A 25,513-nucleotide genomic window follows, 5' to 3' on the forward strand; every position below is an offset into this window, starting at 1 on the left:
ACTTTCCATTATGTCTCCAATGTTCATAATCTTGGTGACTTCCTTGACTTTACTTGAACTTCCCTTTTCCTCTCTCTCACCTCTCATATTTGTGACCTGCTTATCACCACCTTCAAAATACTGTGAATACCTTGACTCCAGCTTTTCTGACATCCTTATACATGCCTTTGTGTCTTTTTGTCTTGAGTGCACGTTTTCTGTGACCTTCCCAAGACCCAGCTCTAACTCCATTCTGTGAACAATGCTTCTACAACTGAACAAAAAGATATCACCCCAACTTCAAACAGCTCTTTTGCCTTCCATCAACAAACAGCTCTCTCATATCTCCATTCTATATCCCTTCCTATAGCTTTTTGCTACTGTTTTCTTTTCCTCTTCAGAGAGAACACTTGAAAACCTGAATTCCTTGGGTTTATTATTGATAGGCTGTTTTAATTCCCTGTTCTGAACACAATCAGTATTGTATGATATCTTTCTCTTTTTCTTTCTTAGATCCAGGTTTGCACAGACAGCAATTTTTCCTGCAGAGACCGTCAAATGTGGTAGCTGTTGAAGGAAAAGACGCCGTTCTTGAGTGTTGTGTTTCTGGGTTTCCCACACCCACTTTCACCTGGATGCGAGGAGATGAAGTGATTCCTGTCAGGTATTTCATACTTGTGTCTCTTATGTAAGGAAATTTCATTTCCTAGGGTGAAGTGAAAGTAAAGCATTAACTACTATTTTAAGTGTTGTCTATTTGGTGAACTTTTGAGGCGGTCAAGCTTTTATTCTAGGTAATAATAAGACTCATTGTGCACATGAAATGGCTGTTTACTTCATTTGCAGCTGTGCATGCACATCTGAGGGCAGAACTGGCCACAAATGTCTTCTTTTATGAAATGCTATTTAAGTCAGGTAGAGCGGCATTCAAAATTTAATTATAACATTTAATAACAACATTATAAGATCAGAGCTAGCCAGTAGAGGAGGCTTTGTGGAGTACCTTAGCTCTTGAGTGCTTTTCTTTTGTATATGGAGATATTATTTTAATGTGAACAAGGGTATTTTTGTCAATGTTATAGATCCAGAAAGTATTCATTACTGGCTGGCAGTAACTTACTCATTTCTAATGTGACTGATGATGATTCCGGGACATATACTTGCATTGTCACCTACAAGAATGAGAACAGTAGTGCCTCTGCAGAGCTCACAGTTATGGGTGAGTACAGATTTCCATGCTCTATGCAAGAGGAATCCTTTGATTTCCCAAGAATGTTGATAAGCATTAGTGCTTATATAACTCTTTCCTCTGCAAGTCTCCATGTACTTATCTGTAAATTGGTGCTGTTCCCACCTTATTTTGAACAGGATTTTCACCTACCTATTAACAGTATATACGCATAATCAGTATACCTCTGGAAGAACATCAAACAGTTGAGTGAAATGTCTTACAATGTCCCTGGCTTATTATTATGTGCTATTAGAATATTGGTGTCAAGTCCTAACTTGCTTCACTCAACTAACTGTTTTTTCTTGTTTATATCGTCACAAATGGATATAATGGTGCTCTGCAATCTTATTTTAGCAAGGTGTGCATCTCTATAGTATTGCTTACAGAAATTGCCTAACTGTTTTCTCTTTCCTTTATGACTCCATGGCCTTGCTTTAGCACAGGCCCACTGACAGGGAGGTAATTGCGCAGGGGCCTGGCAATTTTAAGGGGGCTCGGCAATTTTAAAAGGGGCCCGGGCCATAGACAAAAGGGTGAAAGCTTCCCCTCGAGGATGGGGAGGTTAGCTCCCCGTCTCGCCTCTTCTGCCCATGGCTCCCACCCGCCATCCGCCCCCTCTTTGCTCCAGGCCCCGCCCCCACCCTGCTCGCTGCTGCATCCCTCCTCCCCAGCCCACCTCTTTGCTTGTCCCTCCTCCTCTCTTCAACACCCCATTTCCCCACTCACCCCTCTGTTGCTACTCACCGTGTCCCTCCTCCCCCATTTCCCACTCAGCCCTTCCAGCTATCACTTGCCACCTAGGGGAAGGGAGAGTGTGGAAGAGAGATGGGGGATCAAGTGATGGGAGGGACACGGTGGCAAGTGGAGGAGAGGGCGGGTCCTGGGTCAGACTGGGCAGGATGGGACAGTTCTGCCCTGGGACCCAGATTTCCTGTTGGTGGGCCTGCTTTAGCATCAGGTATTATGTACCTGTGTTGTTGCTTTTAGTGGAAAGGCTTTAACAGCCATTATGTTGAACTTCAGGAATTCAAGCAAAAAATATGATGTTGTTCCTCACCCCAAGTTTGGAAGGTCACCTTTCATGCCACACACTGTGCAATGATGCAGTGAGGATTTACTGCGTTACTCTCTACATGAAAATGCTTTCTCCCTTCTTTTAGATAGTAAGTTTACTGGCTAACTACCAAAATATGTTGTCTGGGAAATGTGGAAAGGTGTCTTAGAAATTTTGAAACAGGCTTTTGTCCCCTATTGTGTCAAATTTTAAGAGAACCAGAATTATATTAAATTCTGAGAGGTTTTTTATTTTTTTAAGCAGAGAACAATACAAAACTACATTAGCATTATTCAATAAGATTTAAGGAACTACATAGATAATACTTAGTCAAACAATAGCATAATTTCAATGTGCTGTTCATTTTGCATTCTGGTTTTAAAGCTTACGCATAAAAATACTTTTATTAGAGAACAGAGCCCAAATTTGGATTATAGGATATTCAATGCTTATATAACAATATCCTTTTATCAAGCCATAATGCAATGTTATAGTAATTATACATGATGGAAACTTCCATTCTATTACTTTGTAATGCATTAATGTACACAATGTTTTATTGGCTACAGTATGAAAATAAAAAATTACTTTATAATTGCAGAAGTTCACTTTTAACTATTTATTGTAAACCTATGTTTTCATTTTGTAAAGAATCAAACACAGAAATGAAAGATAACTTCTGCGATAAAGTGCTTATTTATTTTGTGAAATATGTTAATTGGAAACCAAGAATGACATTATATAGAATTGTAGCTATTTGTGGATCGAGAAGCATCTATCTATTATGTGAATCTTATTTTTTTCTCACCTATAGTAGATTATAGGATCCTGTGGCATAGGCCATTGCTAATATTTCAAAGCTCTTTGGAGGATTTGGCCATCCAGTTTCCATGAAAATTAATAGAAATTACACATCCAAATCCTTTCAGGATTTGAAAATCTCAGCCCATGTCTTTATCCTCTGCATTTGACTATGACTACATAAATAAATATTATATTGTATGTATATAAATATACAATAATGTTATGCTATAAAACATGCTTTATCTAGAAATTGTTTGCATTTATTTTCATTCTTATGCAGAGAGAAATTTGTAATGGAGATTGTAATACAATTCATATACTACAAATGATAATAGTCATATAAGAAAGTTAGAGAAGTTTCAAAAGGTGGCACTTGTTATTTATGGAGCACCCACTGTGTGATTGAGGCTATACCAACATAAAGGATGGCATAATCACTGAGCTGATGAGAATTACATCTAAGTTTGATGCAGAAACATGCATGCACATGCAAAATATGTAATAAAAATGCATAATACAAACATTGTGCATGCAAAACATTCAACTGTGTATGCAAAGTGAGGGCTTTCCCCCCGCCCATAAGTGTCTATTCACATAAGCTAATGAAGACTTTGAAAATACAATAAATATGGGTGTCAGTTTTGGAGGTGCAATTTAGATAACCTTTAAAAGCTTAGTCATCTATTTTCATAAGCACATACAGGGTGGCAGATTTAAATTAACACCATGTATCATATTGCTTTGTAACAGGTATTATGTATGTATTGCTACAGTGTAAAAGATTCAACAAAAACTACAATCTAGTAATGGAGCATAACAGAAATCCCTACATATCCATATTTTCATAAAAAGTGTGTGTGTGTGTGTGTGTGTGTGTGTGTGTGTGTATACACAAATATATATATTTGTTATATCTATCTCTGTAAGTAGGAAACTTTCTGAGAAGTTTACCAGAGTTGCTCATACCATTAGCCTAATTTATAGATATATAACAATTATTTATTGCTTTTATTCATTTTCCATTGGTGGTATATAAATCTGTATATTTCCTTCAAAATAAGTGTGGTTATTTATTTAACAAAAAACTGTGATTTGCAAATGCATATTTTGTTGCAAAGCATCCATTGTTTATTAGAAAGATAATTGCTTTATTGTAAACAGTTTGTGTGTGAGTATATTGTGAAGAGAAGGACAGGCAAAACATTGCACGTCAGCTAAAAAATTAAACACTCCAATAATTAAATCTTTCCTGAAGGCTATATGAGTGGGCCAATGCTAGTTCAAAGTTAGTTACATCACATGATAGGGCAATAGCTTCAATATTTAAAAGATAAAAGACTATCTGGCAGGAAAATGAATGTTTTTCACTGGGAAGAGACTATGTACCATTTATTTTAGGGAGCTTAAAACAACCCCTCATCTACACTGTTCATAATACTAAAAACGCATGGAGGAATGAAGTTGCTGGAAAGGCTAAATAATATTTTTTTGTTAAATTTTATCTTTGAATATTTCATGCACAAATTTTTTATGGCAGGATGTTAGTCGTGTCTCCTTTTGCAGCAGAAAGTTAAAAAGTCCAGTAAATATTACCTTCTTGCTTTATAAATCAGCTGCATGCTTGGCAATGGTTTTAATGGACCAGGCTAAGTAAAAATAAATGTTTAATTATGACAATCACTGCTATGGTTAGGTTTGCTAATAAATGTCCATTATAATTCCTTCTTTTTAGATCTTCTCAAGCTTTCAGAAGCATTTATTTTTGGAGGTTGAAAAGCACCGACATTGGCCACTGTTGAAAGACAGGATGCTGGGCTAGATGAACCATTGGTCTGACCCAGCATGGTCATTCTTATGTTCTTATTAAATTTTCCTGCTTGGTCTTTGGGAGATGATGTTAAAGCTTGAACAAAATCTCTTTAGACATTTCTGTTTGGAAGATCAGGCCTGAGATGCCCTGGCTATTGCACTGATCAAGCAAAGATTGTCCACAGTGCAGATCTTTACTCCTACATGGAATCCCATTGATTTCAGCACACCATTGTGCTGGAGTAAGAGTCTGGGTTTCCAATTACAGTTGCCAGATTGGGGCCCAATTTTGCAGAACTGACTTTTGCAAGCACTTATTGTGCATATCCCTGACAGTCTCTAAATTCTATACATTCCAAAGGCAAAGATAATGTGACTGTCAGATTTCAAATAACAAAGAATTATAATTGTACCTGCAAAATACAGGCAGGTGTGCATGGTCTTTTAAGGATTTAGAAGATTTTTCATCAAATAAACAATTGCATGTTAATGTGATACATTTTCAGATTCATAGTAAAACAGCACTTGCATCTCGAAGCTACTTTTAATCTGGCTGAGATTATTGTACGTAACATAATTGGTGCTCTCTCTTTCTGTGATTTAAAAGATTCTGTGATTTAAAAGATCCATTTAAAAGAAATGTCCCCTAAGGAGCAATAGAGAATTGAAGAGTTTCACAGCAGTACTTGGTCAGGACCACGGGTTTGAATAGTTTCAGGTCACCGATTAGAGAGACACAGCCCGCAAAAGCAGAAGACTAGGTCCAAAAGGTGGTGTTGGCAGAAAAACAGCATTCCTGGCTTTTACAAAGGAGTTTATGTGTAATCTATAAAGAGACAACTAAGAAAATGCTTCCAAACTGAAGCCATGTAAACAAACACATTTTACTATTGAGTTTTTAGGATCAACTGATTATTGCATCAGTTTTGTTTTCCATCAAGAAAGATGAGCCTCCACAGTGTTCGCCTGGTTTCCAAGAATACTAACTCAGCTTGCCATGACCAAGAGGTAGTCAGTATTGCACAGGATGGTCAAGCAAAGCTGTTTGTTTGGTTTTATTTCCACTCCACAACTTCCATTGCCACAATATGTGTGAATATATCAAATGGAAAATACTGACTAAGGGAGGCTTGGAGAACATTCCTGTGTGTGGATCATTTGGGAATAGAGTAAATGCTAGGGGAAAAGCCCTGTGTTGAAAAAGCATTGTTTGACATGCCTAGAAACAAAAGCCAGACAATTGTATATTAGGCCTCTGGAAGAGTCTTTTAGGCTTATCCTGCTGGGCATCAGCAGAGCTGGATTTACATTTTACGCACCCCTCGGCACAGCATCTTCAGCATTCTCCCTCCCCCCTGCCGCCTACAACTGACCTTTGTGTTTTCCGCATGGAGGGGTGACGGGGGAGAAAGGGGCTAGCCAGGCCAACTCCGTGAGGGGAGGTGAGTGGAGGGGCGTGGGTTTGGGGTGACTGGCTTGGCCAGCTCCAGGCAAGGGGAATGTGCTCATGCCTGGGCTCCGGCTTCTGGCCTGGCCAGGAGTTGGGGCCTCGGGGAAGAGGAGGAGCAAGGCAGGACCACTGGAGAGAGGAGGAGAAGCAGGGGGCAGGGCCAGTGTTCCAACTTTTGTGCGGGGCCCCCAAATTGGTTGGGGCCCCTGGGCATGGGCCCCATTGGCCTGTGTGGTGATTCACCACTGTTTAGGCACCCCTAGGCATGTGCCTACTTGCCTAATTGGAAATCCGGCCCTGGTCACAAGTCTTGAACCATTTATACAAAAAGAATTCAGTCAACTATGGATGTGAAAAATATGTCTAAGGATATACCATGTTACTAAACATCAACGGTAAAATAGTTCTCACACTGTAAAAGATCATTCACTGTTCTTAAATCCCTGATGCAGAAACATTCTGGGGTAGAATCTCAACTGTTATAAATTGCAACGATTCCACTGAAATCGCTGGAGTGATGACAGTTTACCCCAGCTGAAGATATGTCCCTCTGTATTAATGCATGGTAGGGTAAATTAAGGAAACCACAGCTGTATATTCTGCTTATACCTTTGAATGTTCTGTGTCCAACCAATAGCTAACTGCACAGAAGCTATCTGAAGTACATTGTTCAGTCAGGTGTTTTGTTCTGAATGCCAAACACAGTTCAAGCTCTTTAGTTATTCTCTAACCTGAATCTATCATTCTATCTGGAACTATGTATGCAATAGAAGGTTAGAGTGGAAACAGATAATCCAAAAGATTGTTCCATGATGGATTATCCCAGGCAGGTTTTCTTTTTTTTAAATGCCACAAGTCACAAAAAGGCTGTAAAAACTCCTTGCAAGTCATTTTTACCATCACTGTAAAGCTAAGGTCCAAAAGTAGAATATAGGATATCAGGGTTGTTTTTTTTTTAAATTTCTTTCATATATATCAGAAGTGAATGCAGAATTAAACTAAGGACACAAGAGCATAACACATCCACCCCGTCATCTCTTCTTACTGTTATTATTACAAAACAGTGAGAGTTCTGTGGCACCTTAAAGACTAACAAATGTATTTGGGCATAAGCTTTCATAGGCAGAAACCCACGTCGTCGGATGCATGAAAGATGCATGTTATTATTACAGTTCCTCCTCTTTTGCCTCCCCATGCCGCAGCTCCTCAGATTGAAGGATGTGCAACATGCTGCTGAGTGTCTTGTCAGTTTGATCATGCTGAAACGTCTGTTTTCTTTTCATTCATTTTAGGACATCTCACAATGGCATGAGTGGGAGTCGAGAGGTTAAATTCCATGGAATTTTGAAACTGTAGGGACATGTTTTACATGAAGATTTTTTGTTTCCAGGTGTTTTCACAGTATTATTAACTATCAAAATATGTTTGAGATTTGACATGAATGATGTAAAAGTAATGTATTTAGCTTGGTCATTGGGAAGAGATTTTGCACTATACTTTTGGGAAATGGGATAGGCTGCCCATGCTTAGTGAAGTAGCAAGAGCTGCAAACATCAAAAGGAATGGATGAATATCTGAGGACTGCTAGCACTTCAAGGATATACCTGCTAAAATGCAGCTAGTCCTTCCAAAAGACAGGGGCTGAACTGGATGGATCAATAGTTATTTCATTTTTGTTTTCTTTTATTTAGACAATTTTAAAAACATATATTATGCAATCAATAGACTTTAAGGGCACCCCAGGAGCAGTTATTTTCTATCCAGTAAACAACCATTTAGACAATGTTTAGAATGTGTTTTATGCAATTGATTGAGAGGCAGTAATGTTTCCTTGGGAATCACTCCATCCACCATTGCATCATGTGTCTGAAGAAAATGTAAGGATTATGATGATGTTGATACAGATGCATGTATAAAAATGTTATGAAAAGCAATGCTATTGGTGATATACCTAGTAGCTGATCTTAAGATATTATGAAGTCCTCTGCTTGCATTTTTTTAAAGTGACTGAAAATTGTAGACTTTGTGTCATAGAGAATATGTCATATTTGTTGACGCTCAGTTTTTATTAAAACTGTGATGGAAGTTTCTCCTCACCCCACAAGTTGGGTGTCTGCATGCAAGAGTCATACAATAAAGGCAGATCAGTTAGGGTGGAGAAATCTGACAGGTTTTGATCATGAGTAAACCTTCTTGTGATTTGTCTACATACCAGGTGAATTTTGTTTTTGGTGAGAAGCAGAAATAAAAGGAAAAAAAGAGAAAAGCAGAAGTGTGGAGAGAAATGAAGGGGATCAGAGGTGTGATGAAGATTATCTGCTTAGAGTCTGTGGTTCAAGTTTGCCACAAGTAAGGAACACTTTATTGGTAGGAGATAGAAGGACGTCGGAGAGAGGGGGAGAATATAGCATTAAAATTAAGAGTTTAGTATGATTATAAAATAATATTTTATTTTATATAGATAGTATCTATTTTATAATCTAGCTATTTTATATTGATAATGAAAACATCCAGAGTTGTTGTAAACAAGGATTTTAAAAATAGAGTTTTGGTAGGAATATAAACCTGTATGTTTCCAGGCATTAATCACCATTTAACTAATGGAGGGTAAGGAAGAAACTTTTCCTTTTAAGGTGTTGTTCCATAACTTTACTCTGCTTTACTTTGAACCTGCTGGTACTGGCCAATGTCAGTCCAGGATCCTGTCTCTAAGATGAGCACTGCTCTCTCCAGGATAGCATTTTCTTTGTTGCTATGTTCCTTGCTTTCTTGAAACTGTTGGTGCAAATATGAGCAGTTAGGTCTGCAGCAGCATGATGGAAAAATTAGGCTAGTGTCTTGCCCTTAATGGGCTCTCACAAGAGTGACTTGAAGGTGAGCCCAGATTGCGAGAGAATGTCTGGGATGGTGTTTGGTAATGTGAGAATAGGCAGTGAATATACGTAGACTGAGTTGCCTAACTCACTCAGATACTTCTGAAAATGTAATCTTTGTCAATACATCTCTGGGCTATCATCTTACAAATTTACAGACCATATCTCTCTTCTGCCATTTCTTTATGGGAGAGGCTTTAATAAAACTTAGTTTATTGCCAGTTTCCGATAATATGCATATTCATGTTCAACCCAACAGCAGAATATGTATGTAAAAAGGAGCTATTTGCTTTTGATGCTCTCTCAAATGACCTAGGGAAAATAGTTGGAGATACTGAATTTGAGGATGATTTCCGAAGATCTTTGTTGTGGCAATGGAAATGCAACGGTTAATGGGAAAATTCAAATCTGTCAGGAAGATCGGTTATGGGCATGATGACTTTGCTGCTTTTATGCAATATTCTCTAATTCAAGAAATACATCATTTTGTGGATCTGGCTGTAGTGATCATTCAGATACTCTATAACAATCAGATGGGAAATTGCTCAAATTGAACCTTATAAAAAGATTCAACTGTACTTGTGTAATATCAACGGTGAGATCTATTCTGCATAAAGTACAGATTATCACAATAGCAGGCAGTAATCTGTAGTTCTGTATGGATATTTTAATGATCTGATGCATATGTACCCTCAAACCTGCAGAACAAGAACTACATTTGTAACTAGACTGCTGTATTTTTATTATATCTTAATACCCTGTAGTGATACTTATACACTCTCCCCCTTATGGTCCACACTAATGATTTTTGTGTTATAGGCAAACCAGCAAATGCCAGTCCTTACTGCTCTACCATACCAGCTTGTTCTCACCCAGTTACTGGATGATTTGCTGCTCTAGGTAACCACTTATGGCATTTGTATTGTGCAGCTGCCTAGGCATTCTGCTCTAGAATCTGCCAAAGATAATCACTTTTTAGGCTTTGAGTACAATTTTCCAAACTGACTAAGTGATTTAGGACCCTAAGAGTCATTTTCAAAAGAGACTTAGGACTGGGTATACAAAGATATTTAGGTGCTTAAAGATGCAAATAGGTGCCTAATTCCAATAGGCTTCAAGTTAATCTACTGTAAATGCCAGTAGGCACCTATTTGCGTCTTTAGACTCCTAAATACCTGTGTAAATCTGGCTTTTAGGCATTTAGGAACCTTATTCTCATTGAAAGTCAATTGAAAATGGGACTTAATGGGAGATTTACAAAGGCAGAAAGGGGAATGACTGCCTAACTCCATGTGACTTTATATGAGAGATGGGAGCCTAACTGCTCCACCTACCTTTGTAAATCTCCCCCTTAGGCTCCTAAATCAATTAAGCACTCTTTATAGTTTTACCCCTCAATTAATATTTAAGGCCATACCTTGTGTCCATACTTGAAAACTAACTTGTAGACTAACCTGTGGGCTTTTTTTTATTGCAATGATGTTTGGTTCATGAGGGTCAAAATTTAGGGCCTTGTTCTGCTGACACTGGAATCAAGTTGGATTTTTCTCCACTATTTCAGTGGTAGGTTTGGGCCATGTACTAACACAGAATGCAGATAGCTGCATTTGTAGTCCCTTTCACTCAGGCTGACCACCTGATATCCATTAGGGTGACCAGACAGCAAGTGTGCAAAATCGGGACAGGAGGTGGGGGGTAATAGGTGCCTGTATAAGAAAAAGCCCTGAATATCAGGACTGTGCCTATAAAATCGGGACATTTGGTCTTCCAGATGTACATGCATACAGATGAATAATTCTCTCCTTTATTTGAATGTCTTATTCTTCAGAAGCACTAATATTATTCATTAATTTTTCAATATAGTATAATTAAAGAATGAAAACAGTTATTAAATTCCAATTTAAATATTTGTCTTTTTTCCCCTGAGAAATAAGCAACAGGAGAGAGAAATGTACAAACAAAAATATCATGCATTGTCTTAATGCTGTTGCTTAGCAACTACACCATTTTGACTCAGATTGATTTTCAAAACTGGTTGTGTGCTGTTTCATAGCTAATTTGCCCATGCAAATGGTTGTCTGCTCTCAGATACAGGGCTTGCAGTTGAACACACATTTCTATAAATCTGGCCCAATGTAAATTCATTAACGTCCAAGATCTTCTACATTGCTACATTTTAGAGTTGTGATTGAATGATGAAGTTTACTAAGTTTTATTGGAGCTGGCTGTGACTCAGAATAGTTATGAGTATGTAAAGCCTGTGTTGACATCTGTGGTGAAAGACAATAAAATGTAATACATTCTAATAGAACACAATATATTTAGTTGTAAGCAAACTACCTATTAAATTGAAAACTAATTGTTACCCCTGTCTTATGTATGTTGATACTATGTCTTCTTGGCATTTCCAACTCTATCCTACATTGTTCAGGAGAAGACACGTCAATTTTAATGGTATCTCAATTTTTTTTCTTCCTATGGGAATTAATCTGATCTTTATAATTCACATCTCCTTATTCTTTAAAGGGTGAGAAAAGAACACAATCAGTTTCATGATTGGAGCCTGGATCTTGCAATTCATCACATCAGACTGTGCTTGTGCAACAATTTACAGGAAATGGGGCCCCTGAGTTACCAAACTCTGTTTTCCTGTGGTCTATTATTATTGACAAAACCGTAACAGTGGGACTATAGCTACCTGTCATTCTTCAGAAGAAGAAGGATATTTTTCTGGTTAAGAGTGTAGACAGGCCAGATCCATATTTTCTGAATGACTCTGCAAATTAGTGGAATTGACAATTGTTCATCACCCCTGAGAGATCAGTCCCTGGATAATACTGTCGCAGATCCCTAGCAGTTATAAATCAAGATAATTCTGGCCCTAAGTGCCTAACTTTCTCCAGCTGTAAAATGGGAATAAAAATCTATCACAGGAATGTTTTGAATCTTAATTACTACAGGGGTTTTAGAAAACTCCTAGCCCTTTAAAATTTCTCCTGACCAGCAGAAAAGGAGTGTCATTATGAGAAATTAGGCTATGTCTAACCTTATGGTGACATGTGGAGTATATATACTGCATGCATCCTTAGTACAGGTGTATATATAGCAGTGTAACTGTGAAGCACTATTTAGGTGAGTTGAGTAAGGACACACCAGAATCGTAGGATATATGCCCTACATAGCTTTCTACACCCCACATCTACACTGCTATTCCCGATTAGTTCCTGAAATAGGTAACATTTTTTATTTTTGCATAAAGATAAAATCATTAAATATAGTTATTTGAAAAAAACCCTCAAAATGACCCACTCAGGAAAATTGAAATTACTTTTCATTTTACACTGGCTGTGTGGATGTGTTTGTAGTTTTTTTTTTTAAGACGTCTCATTAAATAACCAAAAAAAATTCTTGAAAGAAAACATCTTTAATCTGTTTATCATGTATTACAGAATCCCAGTCCAGCATGGCCCACACAGGCAGTTATGGGACCTCATTTTCAAAAGAGTTTAGGGTCATATTTTCAAGTGCTCAGTTCCCACATTGGGGTCAACTTTTAAAAGAGCTCATTCCCACCAAGGCACCTGAGTAAGGGCTAGCTTTTCAAAAGGGCTCAGACACTGAGCTTTCTTGAAAGCTGGCCCTGGTTCTGGATACTGAGCCTTTCTGAGAGTTCTAGCCATAAGGGTAATTTAAAAAATATAGTATGAAAGGCTCTTAAATATTGCATGTGTTGTGCTTGTCTCAGCCAGCATCTTCTCCTGTGAGTGACGGATAATAAAGCTAGAAAACTTCATGTCATAGGACTGTCTCATCAATATACGATGAACATTAGTATATTTATTTATGTATTTATTTATTTGCAATAGCATTGGCACATTCCTAAAATAGAAGACAAGAAGCCAGAAGAACACAAAATGAAAGGGGTTTTTCCCTCTAGTGCTGGCTGGTTTTAAGGAGTAAAAGTGACAGATTGCCCCCCCCCCCCCACACACACACACATACACTCTAAACAGCTTGTAAAAACACAAAGAAAAGCAGAAGTGATTATACTGCTGAAGTCCTAAGAGAACCAGACCACTTTCTGCAAAAAAGCTTTCCTGTGGAATAGCTGTGTCATTTTACTGGTAGGAGTTTTTTTCCTGATTCATACCTTGACCTTAATATGTTCAAATTTCCTGTTGCATTTTCACCCCCTGGTTTTGTTATTTAGCAAAATGGAAAGAAGTGCTTGTAGCTGACTGCTTCTGTGCATGAACTTTTAACTTTTAAGCTATAAGTTCAAGACTGCATAAATATATACCATAATGGGATAAGTGGTTTCTTGTTTCTATCAAAGTGGTTTGCACTACAGTTCTGGGTGCACATATATTGTAGCTCTCTAGAGTACTTTCTGCAGCAAAGAGCTTGACAGGAATATGTTAGGCTGATACATCTATAAACCTGCAAAACCTTGTCTAGTTTCATTATTATCATTTTTAAAAACTGAATTGATAATATTTTGGGTTTGATTTTTTGTTGATTGAGGAAAATTCTAAGAAGGCAATTCTGTCCCTGAAATAGAAAATCTTAAGCACCCCATACAGTTTCATAGACCATAGGATAACTAGAAGCATGACACGTAAAAGATGTGTGTAGACCCTGAATGTTTCATTATTATAACATGACATTAATGACAGTGTTCACTGGATCAGTTTGTACCCTTTTGCCTCAAAGTTCCAGTTTGATTCAACATCTGACAAGAGTGATTGATCATCAATTTGATTAATGGCTTTAGTAGATCCTAAGTAAAGTGAATGGTGAACTCCACTCTTTCAGTTATGGGTAGTCTACATAAAATGGCTATATATTTAACACAGATCAGTGCAGTTGCCAATCTTCAATTTAAAAAAAAGGAAAAGAGGAAAAGAAAAAGGCTTCAAAGTATGGACTATCATATCCTCTAACTTCTTATTGTAGCTAGCTGTCTAATGATTATTCATCCTATGGATGGCTAGATAGAAGGTTTCCCGTGTCTGAACTGTCCCAGTTACTGCATCTCAACCCATATTATGAACAGCACACATCAGCCTACACATCCTTGCCTCTTATTCCTTTTGATACTCTTCAGATTCTTAGAAGAAATGCTTCCCTGAATATGTTCACCACTTGCTGGGAGAGAGAGATACTGAAGTCATTTACAGCTCCCATAGTGGTGATCTGCTAGTGCCTACTGGGGAAGTCAGATGCTAATTATATTCAGTGTATAGTCAATCAGTGTACAGTATGGGTGTTCCATTTGTGACAGATAGATTTTTAAAGGTGTCGGAACAAATGACTCAGATTAGATTAACTAAAATATGTTGTACAGAGCATAGCAAAGGTTTCCTAAAAAGTGTCTGGGCTAATACATGTATTTATTAACTCAGGCACACATTTGAGATGTGCCAGAGGGGGAATATTGAACTTTATCTATATGACAGATACATCATTGTATAAACTGCATAAATAAATCTGCATGAATCCAAAATGATTGCTAAATAAATATGGCAATTTGGACAAGGTGCACTTCTTTTCTCTTACCTAAGATAGGAGCTGGAAAGTAAGCTAAAGATCATCCTAGGACATGTATTTAAATGTCTAATAATTATACAGGCAGCAGTAACCCATCCTTTTTTTGACTTTCCATAATTGCATATTACAGTATAAATCCTTTGTAAGAGTGGTCTGTGTAAGCTGTGAAAGCTGCTCATCACTGAAATTCTCCATTCACAGACTGCTTACATCACAAACAGTAGCAGTGCATGCTTTAATGTCGTCAAATTAGTGCCGCTTATGGTGCTGGTTTTTATTACATGGGCCCATGTCCACTTGGAACTTGACTGAGAACACCATATTCATGCTGACCGCCTAAGTAGACTTCATATTGAGGGTTGGTTAAAGTAGATTTCATGGCACTCAGAGTGAAGTTATTTTATTGGGATTTCTACCATGTAGCATCTACACAGTGTTCAAACAGTCCCCATCATACTAATGAAGTGAGAGTTTGTCTGCGTTAAAAAAAAAACAGCACAAGTGTGATCAGTCAAAACCCAATTTTTAAATATGCAGCATTTTAGAATGCTCCAAATAACTTTTTTTGTAGGTAGCTGGGAAGGAACAACATAGCTAGGATTTACTTTCTGATTCCCTTTTAAGTTTACTGTAAGCGTATTAGTTATGCATGGCATAGGGTTTGTGAGCAATGTTTTATTTCAATTTATCTAATTAAACCATAGCTGTAGGCCAGTTAGACTTAACCATTAGTGTTGTAACTACCTTTTATGTATAAGAGAAGAAATCATGAAGTGAGTTCTCTCTTTCTCATCTCTCTCTTTCCATGGGAGGAGAATCCTAATGGATCTGTTTTCTGACTTGTTTTCCTTCTGATGTAATCCTCTCTCTTTTCCAATGCTGCTTTTTCACCTCACTGCATTTCCCCACAAAAATTGTGCTCAAAGCATCTATGAACCTCTGTGATGTTTCCCTACTGCAATCTGGACTGGTGAATTGCTGCGTTGCCCCCAGTCCCCCACTCCTGTAGCCCATCTTACTTTGCTTTGCTGTGCGGACTTGCTCTGCTGGTTGTCCATGCACAGCCTCCAGCAAGCAAGTTGACCACAACTCAGTGAGTGAGTGCTTCTAGTCAGCCACTCTTTGGGTTATGCAACAGAATGACCCAGCTAGTATCCCCAGTCCCAGATGCAGCCCTAGGAACTGCTGTCTTACAATGTTCAGTGCTGCCCACGGAACACTGCAAGCTCATATGCAAGCTCGTCAATTTATGAAATAAATTGATATGCACCACCCTTGTTACTTCAAATGGAGTCTCTAACGCACCTTAAACCAAATGCACTGCTTCAGATAAAATAAACACATTTATTAAACTACAGAAGGATTTTAAGTGATTATAAGTCATAGGAAAGTGAAAGCCAAGCACATTCTAAACTAAGCTTAACACTTTCAGTGACCTTACAAACTCAGAAGATTCTCACCACAGGCTGGCTGATTTCCTTTCAGCCAGGCTCCCCTCCCCACCCCCCACCCCTTTGGTCAGCACTTCAGTTGCTTGGTGGTTTTTGTAGATAGAAGTGGAAGAGAGCGAGAAAAGCAAAATGTCTCCCCTTTTTAAAATATTCCTTCTTCCCTCTGGGGCTTTGTCCTCCTCTCCCTTCAGAGTCATGTGACAAAGAATGTCCTTGTTTGGGTTCATCCATGCCCTGAGTTAGTGAGCATTCCCTTATCATGGCTCCAAGCTGGCCAAGGAAAAGGGTCGCGGGTGGTTCACTTGAGAGTTCCTTTGATCCTTTGTTGATACCTAGGCCAGTCCTTTTTTCCTGAAATGTTGTGGAGCTGGGTTTGTTTTATGCATGCCTTCATGAGGGGCAAATTGCTCCTCTGCTCTTGGAGAGTTTTGCCTGGATCTGTCCCAAGCCATGAGACACATATTAGGGCATATCACATAACGAAGCCTCATAACCATACACATGACATTACAACAAACATATCACTGTAACAACAATGTTCAGTACGTCATGAGCATTCCAGAAACATCTTACATGACATACATTGCATTAAACAATACAAAATTACACTCTAAGGGTGATCATGGGGGGTGCAGTGTGTCACAACCTCTCTGGTTGTTCCAAGATTAATGTTTGCTTCAAAGTTCTGGAATCTCTGGGATTTTCACCCACCCTAAGTATTCACAGCATACTTTGAACTCTAGAAAATGCAATGTTGAGCGCATTAATTTTACTAAAGACATGTTTTTCATGGCCTGTAATAGTTACCTATTAGCCAAACTTGACAAGGAAGTTTGATGGACTTCCTTGTGCATAGGTTTAATGAAAAACAAAAACACCCTCACCCAAACCCAGAAGACCCTAATGTCACTGCCACCAAATTAACTCTTATTTTTCTCATAACAATTTCAGCATGAAGGGTTAATTTCCTTTGTTTCTTTCCATATATTTATTATTGTGTTTTGGAAGAAGTCAAGTAAGAGATCTTCTCATGTTTTCAATTTGAGAGATTAAACACAACAATGCCAGGAAAAACTCTTTTCTCACTATTTGTGTGGATTTGCTCACTTTGAACTTTAATGAACCAAAGCAAATTTGTCAAAACTACCTAGTTTCACTGATTTTGTTATGAAACTAGACTAGTTCATGTTTGTTTGCAAAATTTATGATGAGTGTGGCCTGAGAATCAAATTTGTAAAGAATTTGGGGTTGTCTAATGAGTTTCATAAATCTATAAATGTCAAATAGCAAAAAGTCTATTTTTCTGAAAATTGGTTTGGGTTCTTTAATAAGTTCAGATGGTTAATTCCCTGGTTATTTTTTGCTGCATGCAACTTCTGTTTTGGTGAGGGTTTCCTGAATGTGGTTGAAGTCTACAAATGTATAGTTCATTAGTTGTTACGGGGCAACATTTTATTAATTTTGGTTCATATATTTTTGCTTCAAAAAGTCAATCTTTGAGACTGCTGCTTGAGTGACTTATCATGGGAATTAATTGAAGACTGTATCAATTTTGGCCATTATCTGGAAATACTGTATTTGAAAAGTATGTTTATTCATAGTGCATAAGTGTTTGATATTTACAAAGCAAAGTGTTGCATGTAATTAGACTAGATTGTGAAGTGTTGTTGAACTGAATACCTTTAGAATTAGAGTTTCAAATATTTTTCAAATGGCTTTTAGATTTATTGGTTCATGGGGCTGGGATTCATCTTTGTTCACTCCATTTTAATTTTTAACATCCTACAAATCTATTATTTGTCTCACTGCCAGGGTATTTAATTCACAATAATTTGCAGTATGGCAGCTTTTCTCAGTCAGCTGTTTGTGGCAGCTCACTAGCAACTGGTAAGTTTATACTTTAAACTGAATGGGTAGCTAATCATTTTCAAACTTTTCACTGTGTTTATTTAATTTCAGTCATTGGGGGAAAAAATCCCATTGACTTGTATGGGAGTGTTTTGCTCCTTTTGCATAAAATATAATACTGTATATGGTATAGCAAGTACTGCCTTTTTAAGAGGGAGCTTGCATTTTTCTTGTAGCTCAGCTTATTGAGGAAAAAGACAGTCCTACAGAATGACAGAAGAGAGTTTGGAGCTAACTACCAGTGTGATCAAGTCCCTGCTATAAATCTCATACATTGAAATCTGAACTGAAAGCACTTTCTGAACCCCAAGGACTGGGGGGGGGGGGGCAAAACCCATATCAGAATATGGTTGGACTCTTATGTTGTGTGAGTGCACAGTGTAGAGTGTCTGAACATAAGACAAATATATATAGCAAGCTGAGTCCAAGGCAACCCGTAAATGATGGATGACCAAACAAGCTCTTGTAGGCGTGAGGCTAGACTACTGGATAAGGCACCAGAGAGAGATTCAGGAGACCTTGATTCAATTTCCAGCTGTGTGCTGGTTTTCCTGGAGACTTTGGGCAAGTCACTTTACCTCCCTCTACTTCAGTTGCCCTGTCTGTAAAATGGGGATAATGATATTTGTATCAAACTCCTTTGTAAAGTTCTTTGAGATGTATGGCTGAATATTGCTGTATGAGAGCTATGTGCTGTTATTACTGTTTATATTTAGGAGAATTATTAGAGGTCTCACCTCTTCATTAATTTTTTCAGTTAATGTGCTTTTCTAAGCTTTTGATCTTTCAGCCCTACTTGCTTTGTTCCTGCTTTTTAATTTATTTTGTTATGTTTTCTCTTTAATTTATGAAGATTTAGATAATTAGAGTATATAGGGCATGTTCTTCAGCTGCTATAGATCGGCAGAGCTCTAGGATCTCTTACTCACTGGTATACTATTACCACCATTTATCGAGGGTTTTCTAATGATGTCAGTGGAATGTGAGCAGTTTCTTAAGTGAATAGTAGTTTGAAGGACTGAGTTTCAGGGTGCAGAGAAGGAAATGAGGTGGCTAGATATATACTGCCTATCTAAAGTAGTTCCAGTAGAACCTCTATTTTATTAACTAATCGGGGACTGAGGTGCTGATATTATCAAAGTTAATAAAATTAAACATCTCAAATTTACAGTAAGTGCAGTGCATAAGTTAATTAATAATTCATTGACATGTACATAACGAATAGTAACAAATGTACACACACAGTGTGCCCAATTTTTCTTAGAGAGAACTGCATTTCTTAATTGCTGACAAATCTCTCTTTTCAAACCTGTACAGCTGCTTGAACATTGGCTGAAGGATCAAATTCACATTTGTGACAGAAAAATGTCATAAAACCAGTCACACATAAGATCCATATTTTTAAAACTGAGGTTTTACTGTTTATGGCTCTCATTGTTGTAGTCTTTGAGGTTCTTACAGTCTTTAAGGTATTTATCATCACAACACTTCTGAGAGACTAGCACCCTAACCATTGAGCTGTCTTTCCTCTCAAGGTAGTAATCCTGTCTTTCGGGATTTTAGTGACATCTGTGAGGGATTAATGTTAGATTCTTGCAATTTGACTGGCTGAAATTTCTCTCTCTGGTTGTGTAATAGTAGCTTGGAATTAAACACCTGTCAAATTGGTGCTCTCCCAGAAATGTTGCAGAATTAACAAATTTTAGGTGGACTATAATAATATCGTATGAAATCTGTTTTTTCAATGGCAGGAAAATCTAAGCACCAGAATATGAAGATAGGTTGCCTTTTGAATCTATCCCACTTCCTATAGTTCTTCCCAATACAGAATCTTATTGCAGGTAGTTTATCTCAGCACATATGCATTAAGCTCTACATAGCAATGGATGTGGACACCAGAAGTCGCTCTTGAATTCAGTCTGGTAGCAAAAACTGCAGATTTAAAAGCCCTTTTTTTCTCCCACTCAAAAAAAAAATAGTTTATCACAAACCATTTTTCTCTGTCATTTTCTAATTTCCCATAAATATTGTCTGTAGAAAGAGACAGAAAAGAAAAATGACCCCTTTAGATAGAGGAGTAAATCCGAAAAGTTCCATACAAATATGTTCTCTTCTTCAGTGCAGAAGTTCTTTCCTTTGCGAGTGTGTTATAGTTTCTGTAGTACACTGCAGCACAATTTTATACAACTTCTCTTAAAATGAAGAGCACATTCCTGATAATTCAAACTTTGAACAGTCTCTGACCAGAAACCCATTAGTAAATGTTTAACAGGGGGAACTTGTCCTTTCTCATATCCTCTCCTCATGTCTCTGAGGACAAAAGGGACTGTTTTTAAATGTGAATGCTGGATACAGTAATTTCACACATAGAATCTTCCCTCTCCTAAAACCTGGCTTTCTCACTCTAGTTATATGAGCCCATATTTAAAAGGACACTTATTTCTCTGTGAAGGTAGCATGAAAATCTAACTCAGTATTATGCTTCATAAACACATTTGCATAAACCCAATGCAAAGAGGTTGGGATATTTTTTGTGGGGGAGGAAAAGAAAGGTTAGGATTCAAATCTTCTTTTGTCTTTTTGTAGTCTGAACAAACTATACTAAACACAACAGTTTACACAGGGTTTTCATATTTATGAAGGCAACTTATTTTGTTCTATTTAGGAGATAAATTAATAAGATCATAAAAAGTTGTCCTGACCTCTGAATTAATAGAGCAAATTTTTGCTTGATCTTCCAATCCACATTTATGAATGGATTCAGGAGCTGGAATCAGAATGGAGACATTCACATCTCTCACTAATGTATAAATTCCTCGTGGCATGCTGTAACTCGGTAATACTGTGTTGGAAAACAGTCTCCCATTTTCTGTATCTTCAAGTTATTATTTGATATCAGCTAGAGCTATTTGAAGTAATTCTACTTGATTTTTTTTCAGTGAAAATTGTAGTTTAATCAAAATTTAAATGTTTCACAAAAAATCATTTGATTTAGGCAAAAATTTTTTTTTTTTTCATCAGAGAAAATTCAAAATGAAACAAAATGAACTTTTCAGCTTCAAAATGATATATTTGTTTAATTTTGGATTTTAAAACACAAAATAAATTTAAATTTAAATTCAAAGGGAAACAAACATACCAATAGGAAATTAAATGCATATACTTGTTTCCTTTCAAATATTTTCCTCAAAAAAAATCAAAATTTTCTGCAAAAAAAATTGAACAAAATAATTTAGAAATTTTTTACAGAAATAAAATAGAATTTTTTTTTGACCAGCTCTAATATCAACAGTATTCAGAGGTTTAGATGTCAGCTGGTAAATCTGACAAAAAGTAGCATCCTCACAACAAGAGAGTTGGAATTTTTTTAGAGTATAATCCATGAGAAGTCTTCTTAAAACAAAAATCCAGTGTCTTTAGCAACAGTAGATACAAGGAAGTGAATGGCTCATAGATTTAGAAATAGAACCATTCATCTGTAACTTTCATGTTTAGTTATGATGTCCCTAAGTTAAAAATTTAGGTGGGTTAGTGGAGAATGAATATTATTACTATCTATGGCATCAGGTGCCCATAAGTGAAATGATTTTTGTGGTTTTGCAGTGGACAAGAAGTCCACATCACAAAAATTCACGATCACACTTGGTATTAATAACCTTCTCTTTCAGCAATGTAAGTAGATATGCCAGGAATGAATGCAGATGGAGACTGAACTACCCTTTCAAGTTGTCACTTTAGCTTAAATTATGGTTCATGGCATACCGTGAGGAAGTTACTGCTACTGTGTGTACTGTGTATGGAAGACTTCATCTGACACCTTTAGAAAATACTAAATTTCACATTTGGGAAAAAAAAAATCTTGACTTGAGCATCTGTATACAAAATATCTCTTTGAACTCTAATATGTTGTGGATGCTATATTTAGTCAGTGACAAGTCACTGATTTTTTTCCAAAGAAATTCCAGCAATAAGCTAATACGGCTTCTACTTTAAAAAAAACTATTTCCAGTATGAGATTTGATGGTTATTAGTGGAGCACAGTCCATTCTTTTTTCATTCTTCCTTTTTATTTTCATAAGCCCTGTTTCATTTACCCAGACTTCTTCATTTAAGAACTTTCACATTCTGATTGATTAGTCATCTTATCAAATCTTACTCTGTTGTGGCTCCCATGCTGCCCGTTGAGAATTATTAACTGGACCAAGGAATTTAGCTGGCTCAACATAATTTGAATTGTAACCTATTCAGCAAGTGGTGTTGTCTGATTTCCTGTGATTCCCGGTGAATAGAATGGCTACAGAATGATGGCGTGGTTGACTTTTTGTGGAAAATAGAGTATTCCAAGGAGAACATCTTCAATCCTGCTGGCCATATACAATCAGGCCTTCCACTGAAATAAGTGGACATTTTGCTTGAGTAAGGACAGCAAAGTTTGAATCTTTATTTTCAAGAGATCACATAGAAAATTCTTAATACTCCTAAATGCATACTATAGTATAACATTTGGGGAAGGGTTATCATGTTTAAAAGAATAAAGTTCTCATTCAGTGGAGACCAAAAATCTTCCATTATGTTGCTTTTTATCCCTTTTTCCTAAATCACTGTTTTCTCTCTCCTTCTTCCCAAGGCACACACAGTGTTATATCTGTCCCTGCTGCTGGTACATCTATTTAAGAGCAGAAACTATATTTAGTAGTTTTTGTAGTCAGGTGTGCTTTGTCTCTTTGTTGCGCCACATTACCTTCAAATGCATCATTGAATACAATTTTGAACGTCTCTTTGGCTTGATATGTTTTTTTTATGGGGGGCAGCAGACTGTTGAGTGTGCTGCATCTGTGTTCAACATAAAAAAAAAAAAAAGGAGAAAAGGAATAGTTCAGCCAGTGGGAATAGAAGGATTTGCGAGCAGGAAAGTGTTAACTGCCCTGAAGCATACTTGTCCACCTGGGTCAACTACTGTGCACCTTTCCTGTTCATGCCCATTGATCCTACCCATTTGCAGTGATTTTCTTTGTGAGGGGCGGGGTTCATCCGTATTAATCAACTAGCACTGGGGGGTACATGATTTAAAATGTCGGGCTAGGTGATGTACTTGGCTAATGCTCTCTTTCTCATGGGTGGCTGTTCATGAAACCAAAAGCAATGCAAATACTCACCTCGCTAACTGGGGTGGGGTTTGGATCAGTGGAGATATCCTCAGGTAGGGAGGAAATGAGGTCACCTCCAGGAGCAAATGGTGAAGTGATCCATGTGATCCATCTGCTTCCCCCTTCTCCTCCCACTTGCCTTCAGCATAGTGGACTGCTTGACTAGCTACTTCTTCCTCCTCCCCCCTCCCATCCACTGCATGTATAGGCTTCACCCAGGTACCAGAGCCTTTCCTGCCCACCACTGCTGCCACTGGGTGGGAGTGGTAATGGGGCTGTTAGGTCGGGGATCGATTCACGTGCCCACGGGTGGGCCCCAATAACCATGCCAGTGAGGACCAGGATTCAATTTCTTCAATGCAGAGCTATTTTCAAAAGCAGGTATCACAGACAATTGAAAGAACTATACAATGTCTCTCCTTAGTAAGCATCAATTTCCCATGTTTTCTAATCTTTTAATCGTTCTCTTGGGCTCTTCCCTGAAGCCTCCCCAACTTTTCAACATCCTTCTTGAATTGTGTGTCCAGAACTGGACACACTATTTCAACAACGGTCACACTAGTGCCAAATACATACAAAAAATAACCTCTCTACTCCTACTCCCTGCTCATGCATCCTAGGATTGCGTCAGCTTTTTTTTTGCCCTTCCCCACCTCCACACACTCCTACCTTTTTCAGAGTCATTGCTTCCCGGGATAAAGTCCCCCATCCTATATGCATGGCCTACATTCTTTCTTCCTAGTTGTATTAAAATGCATATTGTTTGCTTGCAGCCAGTTTCCCAAATTATCCAAATTGCTGTGTATTAAGGACCTGTCCTCTCTGTTATTTACCACCTAATTTTTGTGTCATCTGCAATCTTTATCAATGAGGATTTTATGTTTTCTTCCAGATAAATATTTTTCAGGAATTATCTGATGAGGATGCCTGAAATAATGGGACTCTGTGACCCAAGAGGTCTCTTCCAGTCCTATGTCCCTATCCTATGCAGATACATTGTAAGAAAGTTTTTGTACTCACTGAAAGAATTGTGGAATTTTGCCCTGAAAATTATTTAGGGATTAATTTGTATTTAGTGCTGTATTTATGATTTTTGTTAGGCCAAAACTTGTTCCTTCTCTAAAATGTTAAAGTGATTGTTAGAGATGATTGTTATCCGACCAGTTGTCTTGAAAATCATTGGGATTTAAACACCTAAATTACTTATGCACTTTTGAAAATTGTTTCCAGTATGATCATCTTCCAGTTGAACTAATCCTTTTTTTTCTTTGATCCTTTGATTATCTCATAATGTGGTTGTAGAGAAATCCTTAGCAAACAGGGTGACTGGATAGAAAGTGTAAAAATTCGGGACGGAAATGAGGGGTAATAGATGCCTATATAAGAAAAAGCCCCACATATCGGGACTGTCCTTATAAAATCGGAACATCTGGTCACCCTATTGGAAAATCATCCAGGTGTTCACTAGCCTGATAACTTACCCTACTGTTATCACCACTGTGCAAGGTGAGTATGGTGTATGGATGAGGAATGATTAAAGCCTCCTGGAAGTTACATAAATAGAGAAATTTGATGGAACAGACAAAGAAGTGAATAGAGACTATTGACACACCTCTTCTGGTGGCCAATCTTGCAACCTTGTCTGTGGCAGATCCTTTGAAATTCTGTGGACAGAAATAGAGCAGGATTTGAGAAGACTATGCAGGGGCTTTCATCCTCCAGCCCAATGAAAGGGGCAAGCAATTTCCAACAAGTTGTTCCTGGCCCTTAGCTTATAATCATGCTTGTATACACAGCTTGGTCTATAAAGCAGCCACAAATGCTTAGACATACCATACTTTATATTTTTACATTTTAAAGATGTCTCTGAGATATGATATTTGAATTAGGGGCATATCGAGTTGTGGAAGGCCTTCATAGCTCTGTACTCTGTTGGTCTTAGCTTTTCATTGCTACTGACTGAAATGGTTTTGTTGCCTCAGGAAATAAAAAGAAAGGACTTGCACAAGTCAGTTCTCATTTTATTTGAAACATTTTCATTTCTAACCCGAACACATGCCTATATGTTTTATGAACGACTTGTTAAGTTGTTCTGCACTATTCTGAACGCTGCACCTAGAGTTTACTACACATAAAAACATCAATGTTTTTTCAATTAATTCCCAAATAGACATGAATACTTTGGACCAAATTCTGCTCATGATTTCACCAGAGTAAATCTGGAGTGATTCCAGCAAAAGCTGATGGAATTACTACA

The 25,513-nt window shown here is 37.6% G+C and overlaps 1 protein-coding gene across 4 annotated transcripts in view; it reads left to right on the plus strand.

Moving 5' to 3' along the window:
* Positions 1-25,513, plus strand: part of DCC (DCC netrin 1 receptor) — a 653,315-nt gene that overhangs the window by 283,167 nt on the left and 344,635 nt on the right. For all 4 annotated transcript variants that reach the window (XM_067545413.1, XM_067545412.1, XM_067545415.1 and 1 more), the window contains 2 exons: positions 493-643; positions 1,062-1,198. In XM_067545413.1, coding sequence (XP_067401514.1) covers positions 493-643; positions 1,062-1,198 — 288 coding nt within the window. The remainder of the gene's footprint in view (positions 1-492; positions 644-1,061; positions 1,199-25,513) is intronic.

The sequence above is a fragment of the Emydura macquarii genome, unplaced genomic scaffold, assembly GCF_026122565.2.
Source record: "Emydura macquarii macquarii isolate MOO-44397 ecotype Brisbane River unplaced genomic scaffold, CSIRO-AGI_Emac_v2 contig_1045, whole genome shotgun sequence".
Lineage (NCBI taxonomy): Eukaryota > Metazoa > Chordata > Testudines > Chelidae > Emydura > Emydura macquarii.